General features: G+C 41.9%; 1 protein-coding gene across 1 annotated transcript; it reads left to right on the top strand.

Moving 5' to 3' along the window:
* The first annotated feature begins 433 nt into the window (after positions 1–433).
* tex2l (testis expressed 2, like) lies at positions 434–18,840 on the top strand. The gene is given in 13 exon segments (XM_005448118.4): positions 434–794; positions 6,983–8,416; positions 11,397–11,597; positions 11,775–11,927; positions 11,930–12,101; positions 13,443–13,678; positions 13,756–13,905; positions 14,006–14,105; positions 14,673–14,808; positions 15,944–16,081; positions 16,434–16,643; positions 18,119–18,239; positions 18,323–18,840. Coding segments are annotated over 12 exon segments (3,168 nt in total). The 5' UTR covers positions 434–794; positions 6,983–7,024; the 3' UTR covers positions 18,482–18,840.
* The last annotated feature ends 389 nt before the right edge of the window (positions 18,841–19,229 follow it).

The raw sequence follows: 19,229 nt of genomic DNA, 5'->3' as shown, positions 1-19,229 counted from the left end.
GAAAATGACCAAACTGTACACAGACTGTAGCTCTTCACTGAGTCTCCTCCTCCAGGCAGTGATGGATGGGGGTTGCTGTCTCTTACCCCAGCTGCAGCCTGCAGGCCAGTCTGCCCCATTCCTCACTTTGTCATTTCTAGGGCTCACATTGTGTTTTATGTAGGCCAAACTGCACAGAAAAAAGGAGCCGGATTTATTCTTTCCTTTTTAGCATCACATAAAAGTCTTCTCTGGCATTTCACTCAAACTAAAGATACTCTTTTTAAAAATCACACATTTCAGTATCAGTGTGTTCTGCTGATTGTAGTACTTTTGATCGATAAGACGAGTAACAGAGTTTAACGCAGCAGGCTGTGTAACGGTATTCAACCCTCGGGGTGTACTTCAGCTGTCACCCTGTTGTGTGTAGGCCACAATTAGACGATTATTAGACACACACCGTGCGTGCGTGCGTGCGTGTGTGTGCGTGGGTGAGTTTGTGCGAGTGTCTGTTAGGACCGCAGAACTCTGTGGTTAATCTGGATTACCATGCCGCGCGGCCACGCTTTTCATAATCAGGCTGGTGAGCTGTGATTCTCAGCAGCGCGTGACACATCTGGAAACGGGCGGAGGGAAGGTGTGCGCGCGTGCGAGGCTGCGTAAGAGGGGAGAAAGAGAACTGGGGGGGCAGGCAGATGAACAGAAGAGCGACACTTTCGCATTTCGCAGTCCTCTCGCGCACAAATGGAGAGGACCCCGGAGGAAGACAAAGCTAACGAGCCGGTTTAACTATTTTCCACACACATACTATTTCCCGGGGTAAGTAAACGCCCCATAACCACATTTTTATCTTCCTTTTATTTAATTTTTTTCCAAACACATCATAAGCGGAGGAGACGTGTTTGCTCTTTTAGCTAATTGTGCGCACTCGCCATCTCTTTAACTTCCACCTCTCCCGCCGTGATTTCCTTTCACGCTCGTCTTGTGCATGCAGGGAGGGATGCAAAAGTGAAGATTTTACTGCTGCGGTCTGTATGCGCTGTTCCAAAGCTGCACTCTGTGCTTTAATAGTTTATATGAGACAACTGTTCATGGATTTGGCTGTAAAGTCAGCCAATAATATTTTATACTTTCTTTCATACCTATTACTTATGTTGGTGCAACAAGGATTAAACTGACCGCTTTTCTTATTATTGATTGAATGATTGATGTATCATTTATTGCATTTATTGTTTGAAAGTCGTGGGAGGAGCCCTGAGTGTCATTTTCAAACTCATAACTTTATTTTTAGTGAGGTTGAAGTTGCTTTTAAATTGCTGCAAGAAGTCAGTTGTTACTTGTAATATTTAATCTAACAGGGACTGACATTCTTCGACTTTTCATGTGAAAAGAAAAAATCTCAGCGTATCTTTATATTGTTTGTGGTCTCCACAAGCCTCTATCTCAGGTTCATGTAAGAGCAGAATCTCCCATAAGTCCTCAGTCTGGATATGATTCCTGCAATTTTTTATTTGTCAAATCATCTGGGTTTCACTTTAAGCCCAGGAAGATGACTCATAGCAAAGGGACTCTAAAGGATTGCACTGGTACTAATAACTACAATCAACATTGGGTCAGCTGAGATGAGCTAGCTTGGAAACACACTCCACCAAATGTTGGTTTAGCCCATAATCCGGCTCTGTGATTTGTCAGATTTCACAGTAAAACCCTGCATTAATGTTAATCTGAGATTGTTACTGTTTGTGTCTGATTGGCGCGGCACACAAACACACAAACCTCTACACTCACATACAGAGAAAGTGAGTGAAAGACACCCTGTCATTTGAAGGCTTGGATTTCATGTTAAGATCTGTTATGGCCTAATTGTTTTACAAGTGAGCTTGTGGTTGAGCTTTTCATGTTGCCGGTTAGGAAACTGAAATGAGTTTCTGGAATCACAAACACAAATGAAAGGCTTTAGGAGTAGTAACATTGAGACACCAAATTATTACTTTTTTCTCGCCCTTGTTTAAACTGCATAGTTGTATAATTTCATACAGTTTTCAATGCCCAATGGGGCTGCCACAGATGAATACTCCAAATGCACAATTAACTAAGTGGACAAAAAGGACAAAGGCAGGGGAATCCCCAGAGATCACACAAACACACCATATAGGGATCTTGATATTTGTGTAAATGTTTTTGAAACATTAGACTTTGTGTCTAATTTTCTTCTAAAAAACACATCAGGGATCAAGTTCTGAGCCACACTTGTTATTTATCAGTTGGTTTGCATTTTGGTACAGAAGGAATAACCTCAGAAACTGTTTGGTTGCAATATTTGTTCATACATTAATGGCTCGTAACAGAAGTTTCAAACTTGATATAACTTATTTAAAGCTTTAGTTCTTTAGCCTCAATTTTCTTTACCTAACTATAGAACTCATGACATTTCAATCAGTCGTAGTTGCTCTTTCTGTTTATTGCTAATTAGCAAGTTAGCATGTAAACATACAGTAAGATAGTAGTGTAAGTTAAACAAACATGTAGCTAGTTGTAGATATTGGTCATAAGCCATATAAAACATGGACGTAGGTACTGTGATGTCACCCGTTGGTTTCTGAAGCCCTGTTTTAAAGTCGCAGCCATGCCCAGCACACTGGTGACAGTGAGCACGCATGCAGATGGGTCAAGGATTTCTTAACAAATGGACCACAGGGTGGGGAGTTCCCCACTCCGACACTCCCCCGGGGCTGTGTGCTAAGCCCACTTTGCTACTCCCTGTACACCTACTACTGCACATCCACTCCAGCACCAACTTAGTCATCAAGACTGGACATGGTACCAATGTCATTGGATTAATACATAATGATAACAATTCTGCCATCAGGGATGAAGTCTGCAAACTATCAGAGTGGTGCTTCAACAATGATTGCTGTATAGACAATCATTCTGTACAATACAATAATTATACTTCTGTTCTGGTCTCTTTACAACTGTTTATAACTGTTTATTAATACTCACAATTGTATATCTACAATCTGTGTAGTTTTCATATTTTTAACCATATTTATATCCTGTTCATAGCCTGTACATAGCTTGTACACTCACTACAACCTATACATACTTATAGTTATAGCATATTCATAACGTACCTTCATACCGTGTACATTGTAACATACCTATAATAGATCCATATCTTGTAATATATCTATATTATTGCTAAAGCACGTTCTGGATGGATGCAAACTGCATTTCGTTGCCTTGTACTTATGACATGTGCAATGACAATAAGGTTGAATTCTATTCTATTCTGTTCTATTCTAGGAACCTGTTCCATTAAACATAGGTGGAGAAACTGTTTAGAGACTATTTAACTTTAAATTTTTTAGCACACATGTTCCAGAACCTCACATGAATTATAAACACAACCAGTCTGGTGAAGAAGGCACAGAAGTGGCACTAATTGAGACACCGAGGAAAGCTAATCTGTCAAAACAGTTGTTAGCATCAGCACAGCAGGCATACCAACAAAAAGGCTTTTGAGAGAGTTAATAAATCAGCACAGATGGCCACCAACACTCAGCTATTTTCAGTTGAGCATATGTACATTAGGTCAGAGACATGATCAACGATGCTTCTCATTTTCTTACATGGTTGCCCTCTGGAAGGAATTACAGATCCTCCCTCTAGACCGAAGAAAAGCTTTTATCCAAATGTCAAAAAAGCACTGATTGTAGTTTCATAGCAAGTTTTATAAAGCAACTCTTTATAGAGTAGGGCTGCCACGATTAGTCGACTAGTCACGATTACGTCGACTATTAAAATCGTCGACGACTAATTTAATAGTCGACGCGTCGTTTGAAGCTTTGTAAGATCCCAAAAGACGCAGGAATAAGAAGTAGTATTTAAGAGTGTAATAACGGACTGAAACAGAAGATGGCAGCACTGCATGTACAAGGATGCCAGCTGCCGTTAAACCCCGAAGAAGAAGAAACTGTGTCCCAGAATTCATAGCGCGGCCCAGCGCAGTTGTCAACAATGGCGGCAGCTAGTTAGTTTTAATGTTACTCTTATTATTCTTTCTGGGTCACAAAATAAACGTTTAACATATTTTCAGGCGAGAATGTAGCTGTGTAAACCTCAAATATTTGCTCAGTCTATCAAGACACCACATATTTTCAAAAGCCCTCCGACGTTTTCGGAGACGTCTGTTACCCACCAGCTCTATAGTGAGCCGGGGTTCTAGGCTCATTAGAGTCGGTGAGAACACCGGACTCCCGGCAAATCGTTTTCAAACTCACCGCCGTCTTTCGCTACTCAGGTTAAACATGTAATATAAGTCATTTTGGCTGAGAAATAAAGTTATAGTTTTTGCACAGCTGAATAAACGTCAAGCAGACAACTGATTATCAGAAGTGTGAGATGCTCGAGAATATACTCCGGTGTCCTGTTATATTTTAGATAGCAAGGAGCAGACGGCTGAGTTTATTAAACTTTACTGAAACAATCTGCAAATTTCATTAAAAGTGTAATAAATTATCATCTTGTCTTCATTTTTAATTAGCACATACCTTAAACACTTCAAGCTGTAAGCTAATGATAGTTATATAAGAGCAGACGTATGCTGGTGCAATAAGCTGTACATTTTACGTCCAATGGATGCATGATCTGATTAGTCGACTAATCGCAAAAATAATCGGTGACTAGTCGACTATCAAAATAATCGTTTGTGGCAGCCCTATTATAGAGCTTGTTTTTTTTTAGTTTTTCCTTGATGTGTCTTAATTGTACGTACCATTTGGGAGCATGCTGTAAATTTTGTTATATATCAATACAGTGACAAATTTGGAGCATGTAACTTCTTCAAAAATGAGTTACTGAAAAAAATGACTGACCAACGGAATGTCTTTAGAGGTCAAGACAGAAAGTTGTTTTTCTATAAATAGTCCTGGAAGTCTTTTTGCAGCCACAGCTATCGCCGTCTGGGGTCTTTCATTTAGAATCCTTTTTTTACGACACTGGCTTCATTTTTCTGACTTGAAAGCTATATCAATTTTTAACTTGTGCATGCTTGTGTTGAAAGCTGAGAGAAATTTAACTTCTGAAGCACCAGCACTGACATCAGCCAGTCAAGTCACATTCATTTCATTCGCTAACTGTCATGCTCCAGCCTGGCGGTCAGCGAATGAAATCACGTTATGCAAACATCCTTAGAGAACGGCGTGGACATTGTGTAAGATGTACTTCAAAGTGTAGGAAACGTTGATCACTATATGAATAAGCAGCCTGTTGTATATGCACCAAGTTAGCAATAGGCAGCTCGCTAATGGGCTAATGCTCGGCTAATGCTACCTTCCAAGCGAAGCTTGGTTATCTTGGCTTATAATGATTGGTTCTAGTTCTTATGAGGTTCCCACCAGCAGACATGTCCCCCCCAAGTGACAGGAACAACTATAGCCAATCACTGAAGCAACACTTCCACGTGAATCCTGTGTAATTAAGGTGTTTCACAGCAATTTCTGTACAGTTTTATTTTCTCTCTGCCTTATTTGAGACATATAGAAGACCTGCACATGTTTTAGCTTAAAGCCCTCTCCACTGTGGATTTTGTGTTATGCTATTTGACCAATACAATAACCTTATATGCCCCAATGGTTCATATCCTTTTATGATGAGTTTATGCATAAAGCCGACTTATAGCTGCCGTGATTGTTATAAAAACATCTGGATTAGAACTACAGCAGCATCTGGAGTCCACGGACCCCACAGCAGTTTCCTAACTCACATGATGATAAGACACCAACAGTCAGCTTGGACAAAACATTATTAGCTTAACAGTTGTTTAATGTGTGAGTGCATTTAGCACCTTGCAGCTTCTGGTCCCTCTTTCCATCCCGTTAAAGGTTGTGAGGAAGGAGTAAAGCCGCCTCAACACATCTGTGTGTGTTAGTTTATCTCCCCTCCGTCCACTTTGGGCGAGAGCAGATTAGTCAGAATCCACCAGCTGCTGGGGAATTGGGTGAAACTGTGCCACACAGTGCTCTAATACAGTTACGTAAATCTGAACAGTAAGAGGTAGGGTTTAACTTGCATAAAGAGCAGGGCACTTGACCTCCAGAGACTGCAAATAAAAGGGCTCCCACTGGGCCTTTGTGCTGGTTTCCAACTTGTGTTTGGGGACACAGAACTGCTTCTTTCATTCACTAAATTAGAGCTAATCTAATGCGTCTCTCCAATGTTGGTTTTTACTTGTATCACTTTCACAAGTTCGTGGGTGGTGGCCGTGCTATGTGAAAAAGCGCAATGCTGTTGCGACACACAAAGGCCATATGCGGGGATGGAGGTGGGGGGTGAACGACAGAAAACATCCCCCCTCACTATTCATCTCAGGGTTGCATAAGTAACTTTCAAAGCAACTTTAGAAGACATCACAGGGAGCGTTGTGGCTCAGAGTTTCAGCAGCTGACAGTAGGCTCTTTGGTGGGTGACGCTGGAGAGAGATTACATTCTGAATACTGCTTCACAGAATGACTGGAGCTTTTTTATGTTTGTTTCTTCTTTAAAGGGATCTTACCATATTTAAATTACTATCATGCACAGGTTTTTCTGTTTCAATAAAGGCATTCATATCAGGCCCAAAAAGCATATAGATCCAAGCTTGAGTTGCCCTAGTTTGTGCAACATTTGGGGAAGAAAGTCTGTCTTGTCTATTTTTGCATGCTTCTAAAAAACCTTCAGTATGTGGAGCGACAGCTATGGGAGACATGCTTACTTGGCTGTGATTCAGGCTCACTGGTCTTCAGATTAATGTAGGTTTCCACAGCTCTTCAGAGCTCAACTAAGCGGCATTCACACATTAATGCGCAGTTGGCATCAGTAAGCAGTTTCTTTGGAAATTACGCACTAGCACAGAAAAGATGCCCTTCCTCATTCTCTACAGCTCAGACCCTGACTGCTTTCATTTGTTCTGCCCTGGAGGCTTATTGATGTAGCTGACCGTGTCTTTTTTTATTCTTTTTCAGTGACACATAAGTGCCTCGGCCTGGGGATGTAAAGTCAAGAAATGGCAGAAGGTGGTAAAAATGGAGAGAGAGGAAGCGAGGACAAAGGTGGAGCAGGTGGCAGATCTCCCCAGGAACCCCACGGTCTCTCCTCAGTGGGTGCCACCTCCCTCGGGACAAAGAGGCATCTCCCCCGAGGGATTGTGATCCAGCTAACAGGGACTGAAGGAGAGTGGGACAGCCTGGATGAGAGTGAGTTCATCTTCTCCCTTGAGCATGATGAGGACTACCCTGCTATATCGCTCTCTAAGGAGAAACATTTTTCCGTCGAGGATGACAGTGGGGTGAAGTCCGAAGAGTTCCATGTCCCTCTGTCTCCCTCGACGCCAGGTTCGCTGGGGAACTGCTCTGGTTCTCTGGGCCCAAGCTTCCTCTTGCCTGGCCCGCCCTCACCCACCCACCGACCCTTAGCGAGCCTGGTCAAGTCTCTGTCCACAGAGCTGGATCTGAAAGAAAGCTCCACCCTCAAACCCAAACCTTTTCTCAGCCTCGTCAAGTCAATCTCCACAGAGCTCTCCCGCTCAGAACCCGAGGTGTCGCAGTCCAAATCAGATTCCCGACTTAACCTCCACCTGTGGAAGCAGCTGACACAACCGAAAACCCGCAGCAATGGAGACTCTCGGACTGCTCCCCCATCTCCTAGTTCGCTTTCCCCAAGCGGAGACAGCCTGAAAGGTGGTTTCTTCAAAATGGAGCTGGAGGACACCAAGAGGAAGCTCACCGAGGTTGTGCACGAACCTTTGAGCAGCATGTTCAGTAAGATCAGGAGGGAAGAAAGCTCGGGCAGCCCCAAACACCAGTGTAAGAACCAGGGAACTCACCAGATCAGCTCCAGAGGTTTGGGGCGGGAAAGTAGCACAGACACTGTTCTGTCCGAGTCTCCTGTGAGAAGCGCCAGGAAAACAGATGCTGATGTTTTTTCTGTCTTTGAGTGGCCTTCTGTAAGACATCTCAGGAGAACTCAGCACAGCCCCTGCCCGGTGCATCACCACGTGCAGCAACACAGGGATGAGGAGCTAGAAATATGTACAGATGGTGATATGATGCAAGTGTTTGCCATCGAAACTCATAAGCAGGCGAGGAGGTCGCCTGGTTCTCAGGCTCTAACAGCACCCACGACCTCTCCCGTTCCGCAGCCCCCTCACCCTCTGCCACGAATGAGTTTATTTTGTGTGGCAGTGCTTTCGTACGGCTACTTTATCCTACCTCTCAGTCCATACTTCTCTGGCCTGGCTCTGGGATTAGCACTGGGCTTCTTGCTAGGGCTTTTGCTCATTCGGATGGGTTCCTCCAGGTCTAGCAACTCAGTCCATACCTATAGACCGCCACAGACGCTGTTGGGAGAAGGGATTCTGACAGGTGGCATTGTAAGCACTGAGCCTGACACACTCAAGGTAAATGGATGAGTCATCAACGATGAAAATGTCACTTTTATTTTCAGACACCTCTGTTCAGCTCCAGTACTCACACATTTTTAGTTTGTCATAAACATGCCTGGGAATCAAGTGCATTACGGCATTTGAAGGTGCCATAATGCTCAACAGATACAGAATTGAATTTCTTTGTTTTCCTCATTCTCCGACTCAGAGGGAACGGGCTTGAAAATGAGACTAGACCCGACAGCCAGTTGGAGTGATAGAAAAAGGCTGGCAAGAGGGAGAACTAAGTAGTCCTGGATGAAAATTTTGAGAATTTTTTTTACATTTTTGTTCATCAATCAGTGATCTTTACATATACCCTACATTACCCCTGTTTATAGTCTTTATACTATGAACTCAACTGGCTCTATTTTGATTCAGAGGCTGTTAAGCTGAACAATTTTCCACCAAATGTTTGAAAACTGGCAAAATCAAATTTATATATACTGTACATTGGCTTTTCCATTTTCTGCACTTATTAGCAAGAAAGTTCTTGGATTGAAGCTCTTAGTCATCAAGTCTTCTGTGTGTCCCGCCTTCCCTGGTATGGGTTATTTTTCAGGCTCAGACATGCATGGAGATTTTAACTCTCTGAACTCTCTGAATTATAAGTTACTGTAGGTAATAACTCTGGTCTGTTTTTGAGTCAAAACATTTTTTAAAGGGAAGTTTTTAATTTGTGTCAGAATGATCATTTTCTTTGTTTGTTCCTTAACTGTCAAGACACAGATTTTTTAAAAGAGCAACCCAAAAACTATTGTAATTACACAGGTAGAGTTAAGGCAGCAGGTTTGGTACTGCTGCTGAAAACTTTGATCTCAGAGGCTTAAATTGGCCATAGGTGTGAATGTGAGAGTTTATGGGGCTACGTCCACACTAGCCCGGATAAATTTGAAAACGGTGTTTTCGTCTGAAAACGCTCCTCGTCCACACTCTCATTTTCATTCGTTTTCACGGAGTTGTGCGTTCACATTGAAAGGGCCGAAAACACTTACGTCCCAGTACTGCGCATGCGTGAAACGCGAGACGATTCGACCTGCCTCATTTCTGTCTGCCGTTTATTTACTTTCCGGCTCGTTGAAACATCACAGCAAAATGTCGAGGAAAAGAGTTTTTTAAATGGACTAACAATGAGGTGGAGTTGTTGCTGCGAGTAACACAAGAGTACAAAGTTGCAAAAGCGGGTGAGAATTAAAGAATTTGAAGAAAAGCTATCTGGAGCATGTACAGACTGATATTAATCTTTAATAGGGCTGTCAACACTGAGAGCAAACAAAACAACTGATGTGTAATGCCCTCCGCTAGCTTAGTTTAATTGGTCACATGACTGCATCACATGACTAAAATGAAAAGGCTCTGGGTTCGCTGTCCACACTGCGACGCGAAAATGGAGTTTTCAAATGTATCTGCTTTGGAGAGCGTTTTCAAAACACTCAGTTTCCCTTGACCAAAAACGCCGTCTCAGTGTGGACGGAAGGCCAAATGGAGAGAAACAGGTGCGTTTTCAAATGAAAACGTATTAGTGTGGACATGGGTCTCTGTGTGTCAACACTGTGACGGAGTGGCAATCTCTCTTGGGTGTAAAGTCATTTTTATCCAGTGTGAGCTTTGACAGGTTTGTCTGCCTGTGACCTTGAATTTGATAAGTGTTCAAAAGAATGTATTGAACAAATACTGTTATATAAATATTATGTGGAGATGGGATCAAGAGTTACTGCAAAATAGGGAATTAATAGTCTCAGTACAAGTTCTGATTTTTGACCCTCCTGTGCACAGAGAGCTGAAACAGGTTCATATTGTAGTGCACAAAATTTTTGCATGTTGGCATGTTGTTACTCTGTAAACAAACTTCAGTTTTGTCTAAAATGTTCACATGAAGCAGATCGATGGAAACACGTACCTCAGTATGGTCACAGTGGGATTATGGCTATTTCAAAATGTTTACCTCTTATACGAACGAAAATTTACTAATTTCTGAATTCACTTTAAAAAGCTTGTTAAAAAGTTCCTCCAAGTAAACTTCAGCAGCCAGAATATGCCAAGCAGTTGTTATTAGTCTTCACTGCTGCTCATTTGGTCCAAAATAACAATGTCATGCTGGCGAGTCGCTTCAGCAGGTCCGACTGTTTTGTTCTCAGATTAAAGCTTCTGAATGTGGCGTGCTACTACCATACACGAGGATCCTGGAACACAATTAAAACCTTCAATAATGAAAACTGCTGGAGCCGCAGTGATAATTGCTGTTCTGCTCCTGGCTTAGCTTGACATGGGGCAACCGAGGAAGACTACCACCACCCAGACACTGTCAGCTCCAGAGGCAATTAGTGGGAAATACAGACAGGAATAAGCTGTAATTTGTCAGGAAGCTTGGCAGACTAGGGATGGAGAAGAGTGGAAAACGATGTTTGCTGTCTCGCTATTGAGCTAATTCCCTTCTTTGGCCATTAGCAGTTGGGTATCAGTTTGAAAGCAATTAAAACGTGAAATCTGGGGAGGTTTGTGAGGCCGTCTCAGAGGTCATAGGGTGACTCTGCTTTAAATTATTAAATTACTGTGTGTAATGTACCAGTTAGTTTACTGGACCTTTAAAGTGGCGTGCACAAACCGTTAATTAGGTACTTTTGTTTGGTGCCTTAAATCAAAGCTGGAAGTCTGCACTTCAATCGCACATTGAGTATTTGTAAAGGGGAAATAAGATAAAGCATATCTTTGAAAATCCAAAGAGTTGAATATAAGTTGCCTAGTTTGGTCCCGAGACGTCAACTCTTCACTGACAAATAAAGCATTTAAAATGCACATTTACTTTTTGCTCTCCACATCACATCTCAGCCTGATTACAAAGATCAGGATTTTCACGGCTGGAACAATTCGAGATGAAGTGTTTACTTCTCACTTGAATGTGCATAAAAACCCCTAGTGTTGATTTTAAATCACCTCTTACTTTCTTTCTTTCCAGGGCTGGATGAATGAGATATTTGATTACGACCCAGAAACCAGCCATCTAGGTCTGACTCACTCTGTGTTTGCCACCCTGGAGGGATCGTGTCTCCGTCTGGAAACCCCACGATCGAACATCAGCCGCAGGGCCACGTATGACGAGAGATTCCACGAGCCCACCTTTGTCAAGTCACGCTGCTTTCAGCTGGCAAATAGCAAAGTATGAGGACTCGCTAAGTAATAGTGTTAAGTGAAAGGTTTGACTGTATGTGAGGCCCCACTGGCTGAAATGAAATGTTTGATTTTGAAATTAACTCTCAAGATTAAAATAAACTGTTTACCTTCCCTGTTTAACAGTTTTGCTTTAACACCATTGAACTCTTTGCTTTTCCCAAAGGTATTCCTGCTGCCATCTGTGTTGGCGCAGAAGAGGATGTGGAATCCAAAGTATCCCATCTGCATCCAGCTAACCAGGGGGGCAAAATCTCAGGAGGATGAGGGGGAAGGCGGGAGGAGAGCCGAGGATCGGAGTCCGGAGCCGAATCAGCCAGTCCAAAACCAAGATCCTCCAAACATGACCATGAGCTTCCCACCGTTCTTTACCTCTTCGGCCGTACAGGAAGAGAGAAAGAAGAGTGGTTCCGTCATTTCCTGTTTGCATCCATGGACACAGAGAGAGAAAAGGAGAGAAACAGACAGAGCAAATATGTCTCCAGCACAAGGGGTATGAGACACATTGTTAATGCGTTAGGAATCTGTAATATATGAGTGGAATATGGATTACATGCTCTGGCAATCCATTTCAAGCGAACATGCAATAAAAACAGAGACCAGCTTTGTCATAGTGGTCTCACCTACTATATACTCTGGAATGACAGAATACAAAAACATATCTTCAGGGTTCAAACCACAGACTGTATATCAAAGATGGACAGGCGCTATTTTTTGTGAACTCCAGTTTTAAAAGCTCAACTTGAGTATTTTGGCTATTTTTTTTTTTTTTTGGTTTAGGAGTGAAGGGTGGACCCGACTAAGAAATTGTTGATACTACACCCGAAATGATGTTTTATTCTAAATGAGAACATTATTGATATATTGACTTCAAACTAGTGATTGAAGTCATGGATAAAGAGTAGAGCTACTGTCTTATATGTACAGTCGCCCCCTGTTGGTCATTAGAAAGATTATAGGTTTGAGGTATTTCCACTTTAGCTTCACTTTTACATCCTGAAAACTATGTCTGTCCGTTACATACTGTAAATATGATTAGAAACTAATGGTCAGCCTGGTTCCAGTGGAGTTTACATGGTCAACAGATTGTTCCTCAAAAACTGAACATATATGCTTGCAAAGAAGTTTCTTTCAGATACCATCATCTGCAAGTCTGTCCATCAAAAACAGACTTCCAGCCGCCCTGTTCATGGTGAAAAATATATTAGAGGATTAATAAGGAACTGCAACATAAGCAATGATATGATCACTATAAAAAAAATCTTGCAGAAAGTAAAACCCATAGTACAATATTTCTCACTCAAAGTTTCCAAGGTAGATGTTGTGAAACTAACCAAAGTAGCTTGCAAGTTATCCCTTGCTGAAAATGAGACAACTTGCAAGTTGCAAACAGCCCTTCTCCGCTAGTACCTGATCAGCTCTGCATAACTTGGTTCTGGTTGTTTTCCATTACAATCCAGAACAACTTAATCTGCATGGGGTTGTTATAGCAACACGACCGAGAGTATCACAAGTATATATAGTTACATATATATGTATATATATTTAGTTTGTGATATTACTCTGCTCTTTTTTTGAAGTTTGTGTCCCAGTGACAGGTCGGTCACACATTGACTGGGTAGAATTAGCAGTTTAAATCCAACAGTCTGTGTTGTTTATGTTTTTTGAATACAGTTCTCAAGAAATAAATCACTGTATTTTATATTTTAATTAGAGAGAAGATTTATGATTGGGCGTGAGATTTTCTGGTTTTAAAGTGGGTCACTTTGCTATGAAAAATCATCAGAGTTACTTTTTCTCAGAACTATGATTAAATGATCCTGTGTTCTCCCAGGTGACCAAACACAGCGCACCAGTGTACACGTTAATGTGCCGAGCAGCAGGGGCTCCAGCAGAGTGGGCAGCAGTGACGAGGACGCCCCATCTACACCTCCATTCCCCATTATCTCCGGAGCGCCCTCCGGTAGCACCAGGGGCCTTTCTGTGCTCGACTACCCCAGTTATATGGCCCGTCTCTTGGTTACAGAGGAGCTGACCCCACTCTGTAGTCCTGGAGCCAGCAGCACAGATGTAAGCTTCACCATTACAAACTATACAGCCTTTAATTTGCTCTAAACTTGTGTTTTTCTTCTCTTTATTTTTTTAAGTGTACCTGTGATCTAGCAGAGTACCCAGGGAAAAGCCAAACTGCCTGGGCTAACGCTCTAATCGGTCGGATCTTCTGGGATTTCCTGCGAGAGAAGCGCTGGGCCGACGCCGTCTCCCACAAGATTCAGAAGAAACTCAGCAAAATTAGAGTGAGAGCAGTAATGAAAGCTGCCGAGTCAGAAAGGTTAACCATAATTACGCCACATTTTTGCCCCCCTGTGATTTTAAATCATGCAATATTCTCTACAGCTGCCTTACTTTATGAATGAACTGACTCTGACTGAGCTGGATATGGGCAGCTCAATGCCGCAAATCACCGCTACCTCCAGACCAGAGGTTAACCCCAGAGGTGAGTGCAGAGAGGAGATTAAACACCGCAAAACATAAGGGCAACACAAAATGCAAAGAGATTTACACAAATACACAAACACAGCAAGCGATGACCTCATGCGGTTACAGCATCAGATCAGACACTGTTATCCTGTCGTAATCTTGTGGGGCAGGGCAACCATTACTACGCCATTTGGAGCATATTTGCGTGTGTGTGTGTTTTGAAATCAGGCCGTTTGGCTGCTCCTAACGATGAGGGGAATTTAAGCTTATCAGCATGAATGTAGCTGTGTGACATCATGACTTTCCCCTTTCTCGATTTCTCTGCCTCCTTCGTCGTTACGCAACTTTGTGTCAACAGCTTTTGCTGTTTTCTGCCCTCCCCCACTTCCCCCCCACTCACCTCCTAAAGAGAATTAATAGTCTCTCGTAATTTACTATGAATTTAATTCCAAGCCTTGATAATCTCAATGAAAACTGTTTAATCTGCCTACTAAGCAGTGTGTGTCCAGATTAGGCTGTCTCTTGCAGCATTTGTCTTAATTTTGGAGGTCTAGCATTGACCTGTTTGGGGTGCCCTCTGCAGGCCTGTGGGTGGAGCTTCAGCTGGTTTACACCGGTAACCTGCAGATGACCCTGCAGACCAAGTTCAACCTGTCCAAGCTGGGTAAAGATGGCGGTCAGGAGACAGTGCACTATATGACGGAAACCGGTAGCCCACGGTCAGTGCTGCACACACATGCATTCGCACTGTGACACGTGACACACCCCTGTAATCTTATAGAGTTACCTATATATAGATATATTCTTACATATCACACACTTTCTTAAAAAAGATGCTGTTTAAAAATGAAATAGCCAGTGATGTCTGTGGATAATCTCTTTAATTAGCTACCTTACTGACTTTGTTTTCATAATCCAGTAACCCCCACAGAGCAATGTATTAGTTGCATCCTCATCTCTAATGCACTAATCACCACGGGGGTGAAATTCACAAAGACAGATACATCCTGACTTACCTACTGAGCTGCCTCCTATTTTTAAATTCTGTCATGTATTATTATTTTTAAAAAAGCTAATAGTGTTTTTATCATCTCTAATGCACATTTTATCATGTTGCCTTGCCCAAGTAGCACGAGCAATGTAAAAAATAACAATAAACATGGTTTTTCATTCTAATCCTTTCTATAGCACGCACGCACACACCTACACATCTCTCTCCCTTGATCCCTTCTGCTTTCTGATCTACAGAGCCGCACATTATAATGATTAGACCTTCTTGTCATAAACCCACAAGGATTAAAGTCCAGGAAAAGCATCACATTAGCCGTCTTTGTGCTGCATCTGAAGCTAAAAGTCAAGATAGAAAAGCTTTAGGTATGTTCACTAATAGCAGATGCAAAATTGGCTCCTGCACATGTACGTCCCCAATTCTGGAAAAGTTGGAACGCTGTGTGAAGTGTACATAGAAACAGAATGATTCGCAAATCTCAGAAAGCGACATTTTAATCAGAATAGAACAGGATATTTTAAGAAACATATTTGCTCTTTTTTCATTTGTTGGCATGAACACGCCTCACAAACAGGGGTGGGGGCAACGAAACGAAGTGGTACTAAAAAGAAATACCTGGAGAAACATTTTGTGCTTTGATTAACTTCAGGTCTATGAGATCAAATCATTTAATTCTATCGTCCCAATCATTTAATTCTAAATCTAATGTCCCAATGTTTTAACACTGGAGATTGTATCCATGGCGATATAAGTGAGTGTTTCAAGCACTGAATTGCCTCAGAAATGTTTTTTGAATACTTGTATTATGCCTGTGTCAGTACCTAACTTGCCTGCCTGTTTATCAGCTGCAGGCCGATCCTCAGCGTGTTGGCCGACAGTGATGAGGAGTCCTCCAGCGCTGGTTCATCTGACGAGGAGGAACCGCTTCTCTCTGAGCCTCAGGGTCCGGTGGGGGAGAAGGGATGCCCACCAGCTACAGAAGGGTAAATTTTGAATGATTCATGTCATGCATTCATGGAAAATATATCCTACTTTTTGCATCGTGCTTAGTAAGAGCTAAAAACAGGAAACAAGGTTGCAGCAATGACATTATATTACTTTGTGGAACGATTAGCAATAACAGCTTCTAAAAGGAAAGTTTCAGTAAGAAGTGTGAAAGAAAGTGTTACTTCCACCCTGCTGTCTTGCAAATGCTCTTTTTTTAAACTGTGCTGACATCACACCCCAGATGGCTGCTGCTCTCATTTACATTTCGAGGCTCTCATCTCCTCAAAATTGTGACTCGTAGGATCACACAGGCGCTGTCATTTCGTCTCCTGTAATCCTCTCTAACAGGACAGGGGGTGGCAAGACTGGAAGGAAGATTTTGAGATTTGTGGACAAAATCGCCAAATCCAAGTACTTCCAGAAGGCGACAGAGAACGAGTTCATTAAGAAGAAGTTCGAGGAGATGTCCAACACGCCCCTGCTGCTCACTGTCGAGGTTCAAGAATTGTCAGGGACTCTGGTTGTCAACATCCCGCCGCCCCCTACCGACAGGATATGGTACGAAAAGACACGCAGCTGCCTTAGAGCTGGAACGAGGCACAAGCGGCCCTTCAGTGTTGATCCAGATTATTTCTTTCTGCATATAAACATGTAGACTAAATCAGAAGCCCTTCAAAACCATGTTGGATCAAAGTGTTCAGGCCCAGTAAGAAGATCAGTCACTATAGCTTATTCAATAACCACATTAAAGATTAAAGAGGATTGAGCAATTCAGATAAACATGTATGTGCTGGTAGGGCTTTGGAGGCTTTGGACCATTATGAGTTCACGTGTTTAAATAGTGAAAAACATACAATTGCGTATGCATGTGTTGTAATTAATAGTTTGAAAACAGTTTAAAGCATCCAAATATTAACAATGAATCAAGTGAACATGAAACGGCATCAAAGGTGTAATTACACTCACTGGTCATTTCATTAATTATACCTTGATCTTCACACCAGCTCACCAAAATTGGACAACAGAAAAGTGGAAAACACAGTCAGGTGTGATGTGTCCTGATTTCTGCTGCAACATTTAGATGGTGGAGTGAAAACTTTGTGTAAACAGCATTATAGCATGGGTGCATCCTGCCTTATATCAACAGTTCAGGCTGCTGCTGGTGGTGTAATACTGTGGCGGAGATTATTTGGCACACTTTGGGCTCCTTAGTATCAAGTGAGCATTGTTTAAATGGCAAAACATATCGTTGCTGTTCATCTCCATCCCTTTGTGACCGCAGTGTAGTCGTCCTCTGGCGACTGCTTCCACGTCACAAAGCAACTTTGGCAAATCTGCATTAACTGTGTGATGCTATCGTGTCAAAATGGATACAAATCTCAGAGGAACGTTTCCAACACTTTGCTGAATCTGTGTGTCACGAAGAACCAAGACAGTTTAAGGTGTAATAAAAGTGACTGTGTTAACCCTTTTTTGATATAAAAAAATAAAGCTAATGGAAGTGCCACCAATCGCTACTTGGGTTTGTCTTTAAAAAAATGGTGGCACCTTCTAGAGTAAGATTTTCTATGTTTTGCATCTTTAAAAATTGACAGAATGAGTTGATATAAGCTTTAGATTGGAACTAATGCAAAAGTTAAGAAAAACATAATATAGGGAGAAAAAATATGGAGAACATAAACAAAAAATCTGATTTCACTCCTGGTTAACTGATTTTCTTAAGATATAACACAGTATAAGTTTACATGTATTCAAGGAAAAAACCACTGTGAGATTTAAAAGACGTGGTTATGCTGCATGCTATAAGTGCACTTAACAAATGCTCAAAAACAAATCAGCTGTGTGATCTGTTTCTGACTCTCTGTGGAGTGACTCACTTTTCACTGGTTGCCAAAGGAACATTTATTTATACGCCTGTTCGAGCACTGAGGCTGTTTTAAAGCGCTCCAACAACGTGAGATCGAAATAGACCTGAAACATTCTCATACTTGTTATCATCTTGATGCATTTAAATATTTGAATATTATCCGCAGGTACAGTTTCTGTGTACCACCAAAACTGGATCTGCATGTCCGTCCCAAACTGGGGGAAAGGGAGGTGACTTTCTGCCATGTGACTGAGTGGATTGAAAGGAAACTGCAGGACGAGTTCCAGGTAGAGTCAAAAATCACTCGAATTCTGTGCTGCCATGAAATGTTTCTGCTTTTTCCTAGCTATCTCCTGCTTTTCTTCTTCAGAAAGTTTTAGTACTGCCAAACATGGATGACATCTACTTACCGCTGATGCAGTCCGGCGTGGACAGCACTCAAGCCTCGGAGTCCCAACAATCCCAAAGCTCCTCCACAGAATCCATAGAAAGGATTCCACCCGAGATCGCCGGGGCAGAATCTGACTAGTGCCACAATGATAATAAAATAATGACAAGCCGACCCTGTGAAGTGGATACATAACATGAAGCTAGTAGCTCTTAGGCAGACTCACTAACTTTAGTGTTTATGTCTGAACCAGGAGTTTCTATAAATTGTGTTTCACGCTGTACGTGTTAAGATAACTGACCATGACTTAGAGATCTGCTTGTATCATCTAAAGGAGAATAACTGTCACAATGAATGCTATGGAGCTACTTCCAACTGTTTACATGTGAATGATCCGTAGAAGATATATTTATTTATTTATTTAATTATCTGATGTTTACAATGTCCCTTTGGATAATAAGATGATGGTCATTATTAAATAAAGTCGGAAAATACTGAAAGCATCTCATCTTACTACAATACACAAAACATATATATATATGTGTGTGTGTGTGTGTGTGTGTGTGTGTGTGTTTGTGTGTGTAATGATTCATTGGAACAAAAACAGTCCCTAGCATTAGAGGTGGTTAGTTATAAATAATGGAAATGTGTTAATTTAGTGACGATAACCAACCATTTTTTGTTGAATTCAGTCGTTTGCTGTTTAACGGAAGCTGACATTTTTTCTAGTGATATATGATTTAACAGACGGTCCTCCTGTTCAGTGAAACCTGGTTGGGATCACTCTGGGCTTCCCCTGATTCTGCTGCTTTTTTTAGCTGCTTTTTACTGCAATTAAGTCTAAGGAAACAGTTTTAAGGCAGCCTTCATGCTGCAACATTTAGATGGT

The sequence above is a fragment of the Oreochromis niloticus genome, linkage group LG8 (assembly GCF_001858045.2).
Source record: "Oreochromis niloticus isolate F11D_XX linkage group LG8, O_niloticus_UMD_NMBU, whole genome shotgun sequence".
NCBI lineage: Eukaryota > Metazoa > Chordata > Actinopteri > Cichliformes > Cichlidae > Oreochromis > Oreochromis niloticus.
Note: the sequence above shows the minus strand (reverse complement) of the source record. Positions and strands in the feature narration are given on the sequence as shown.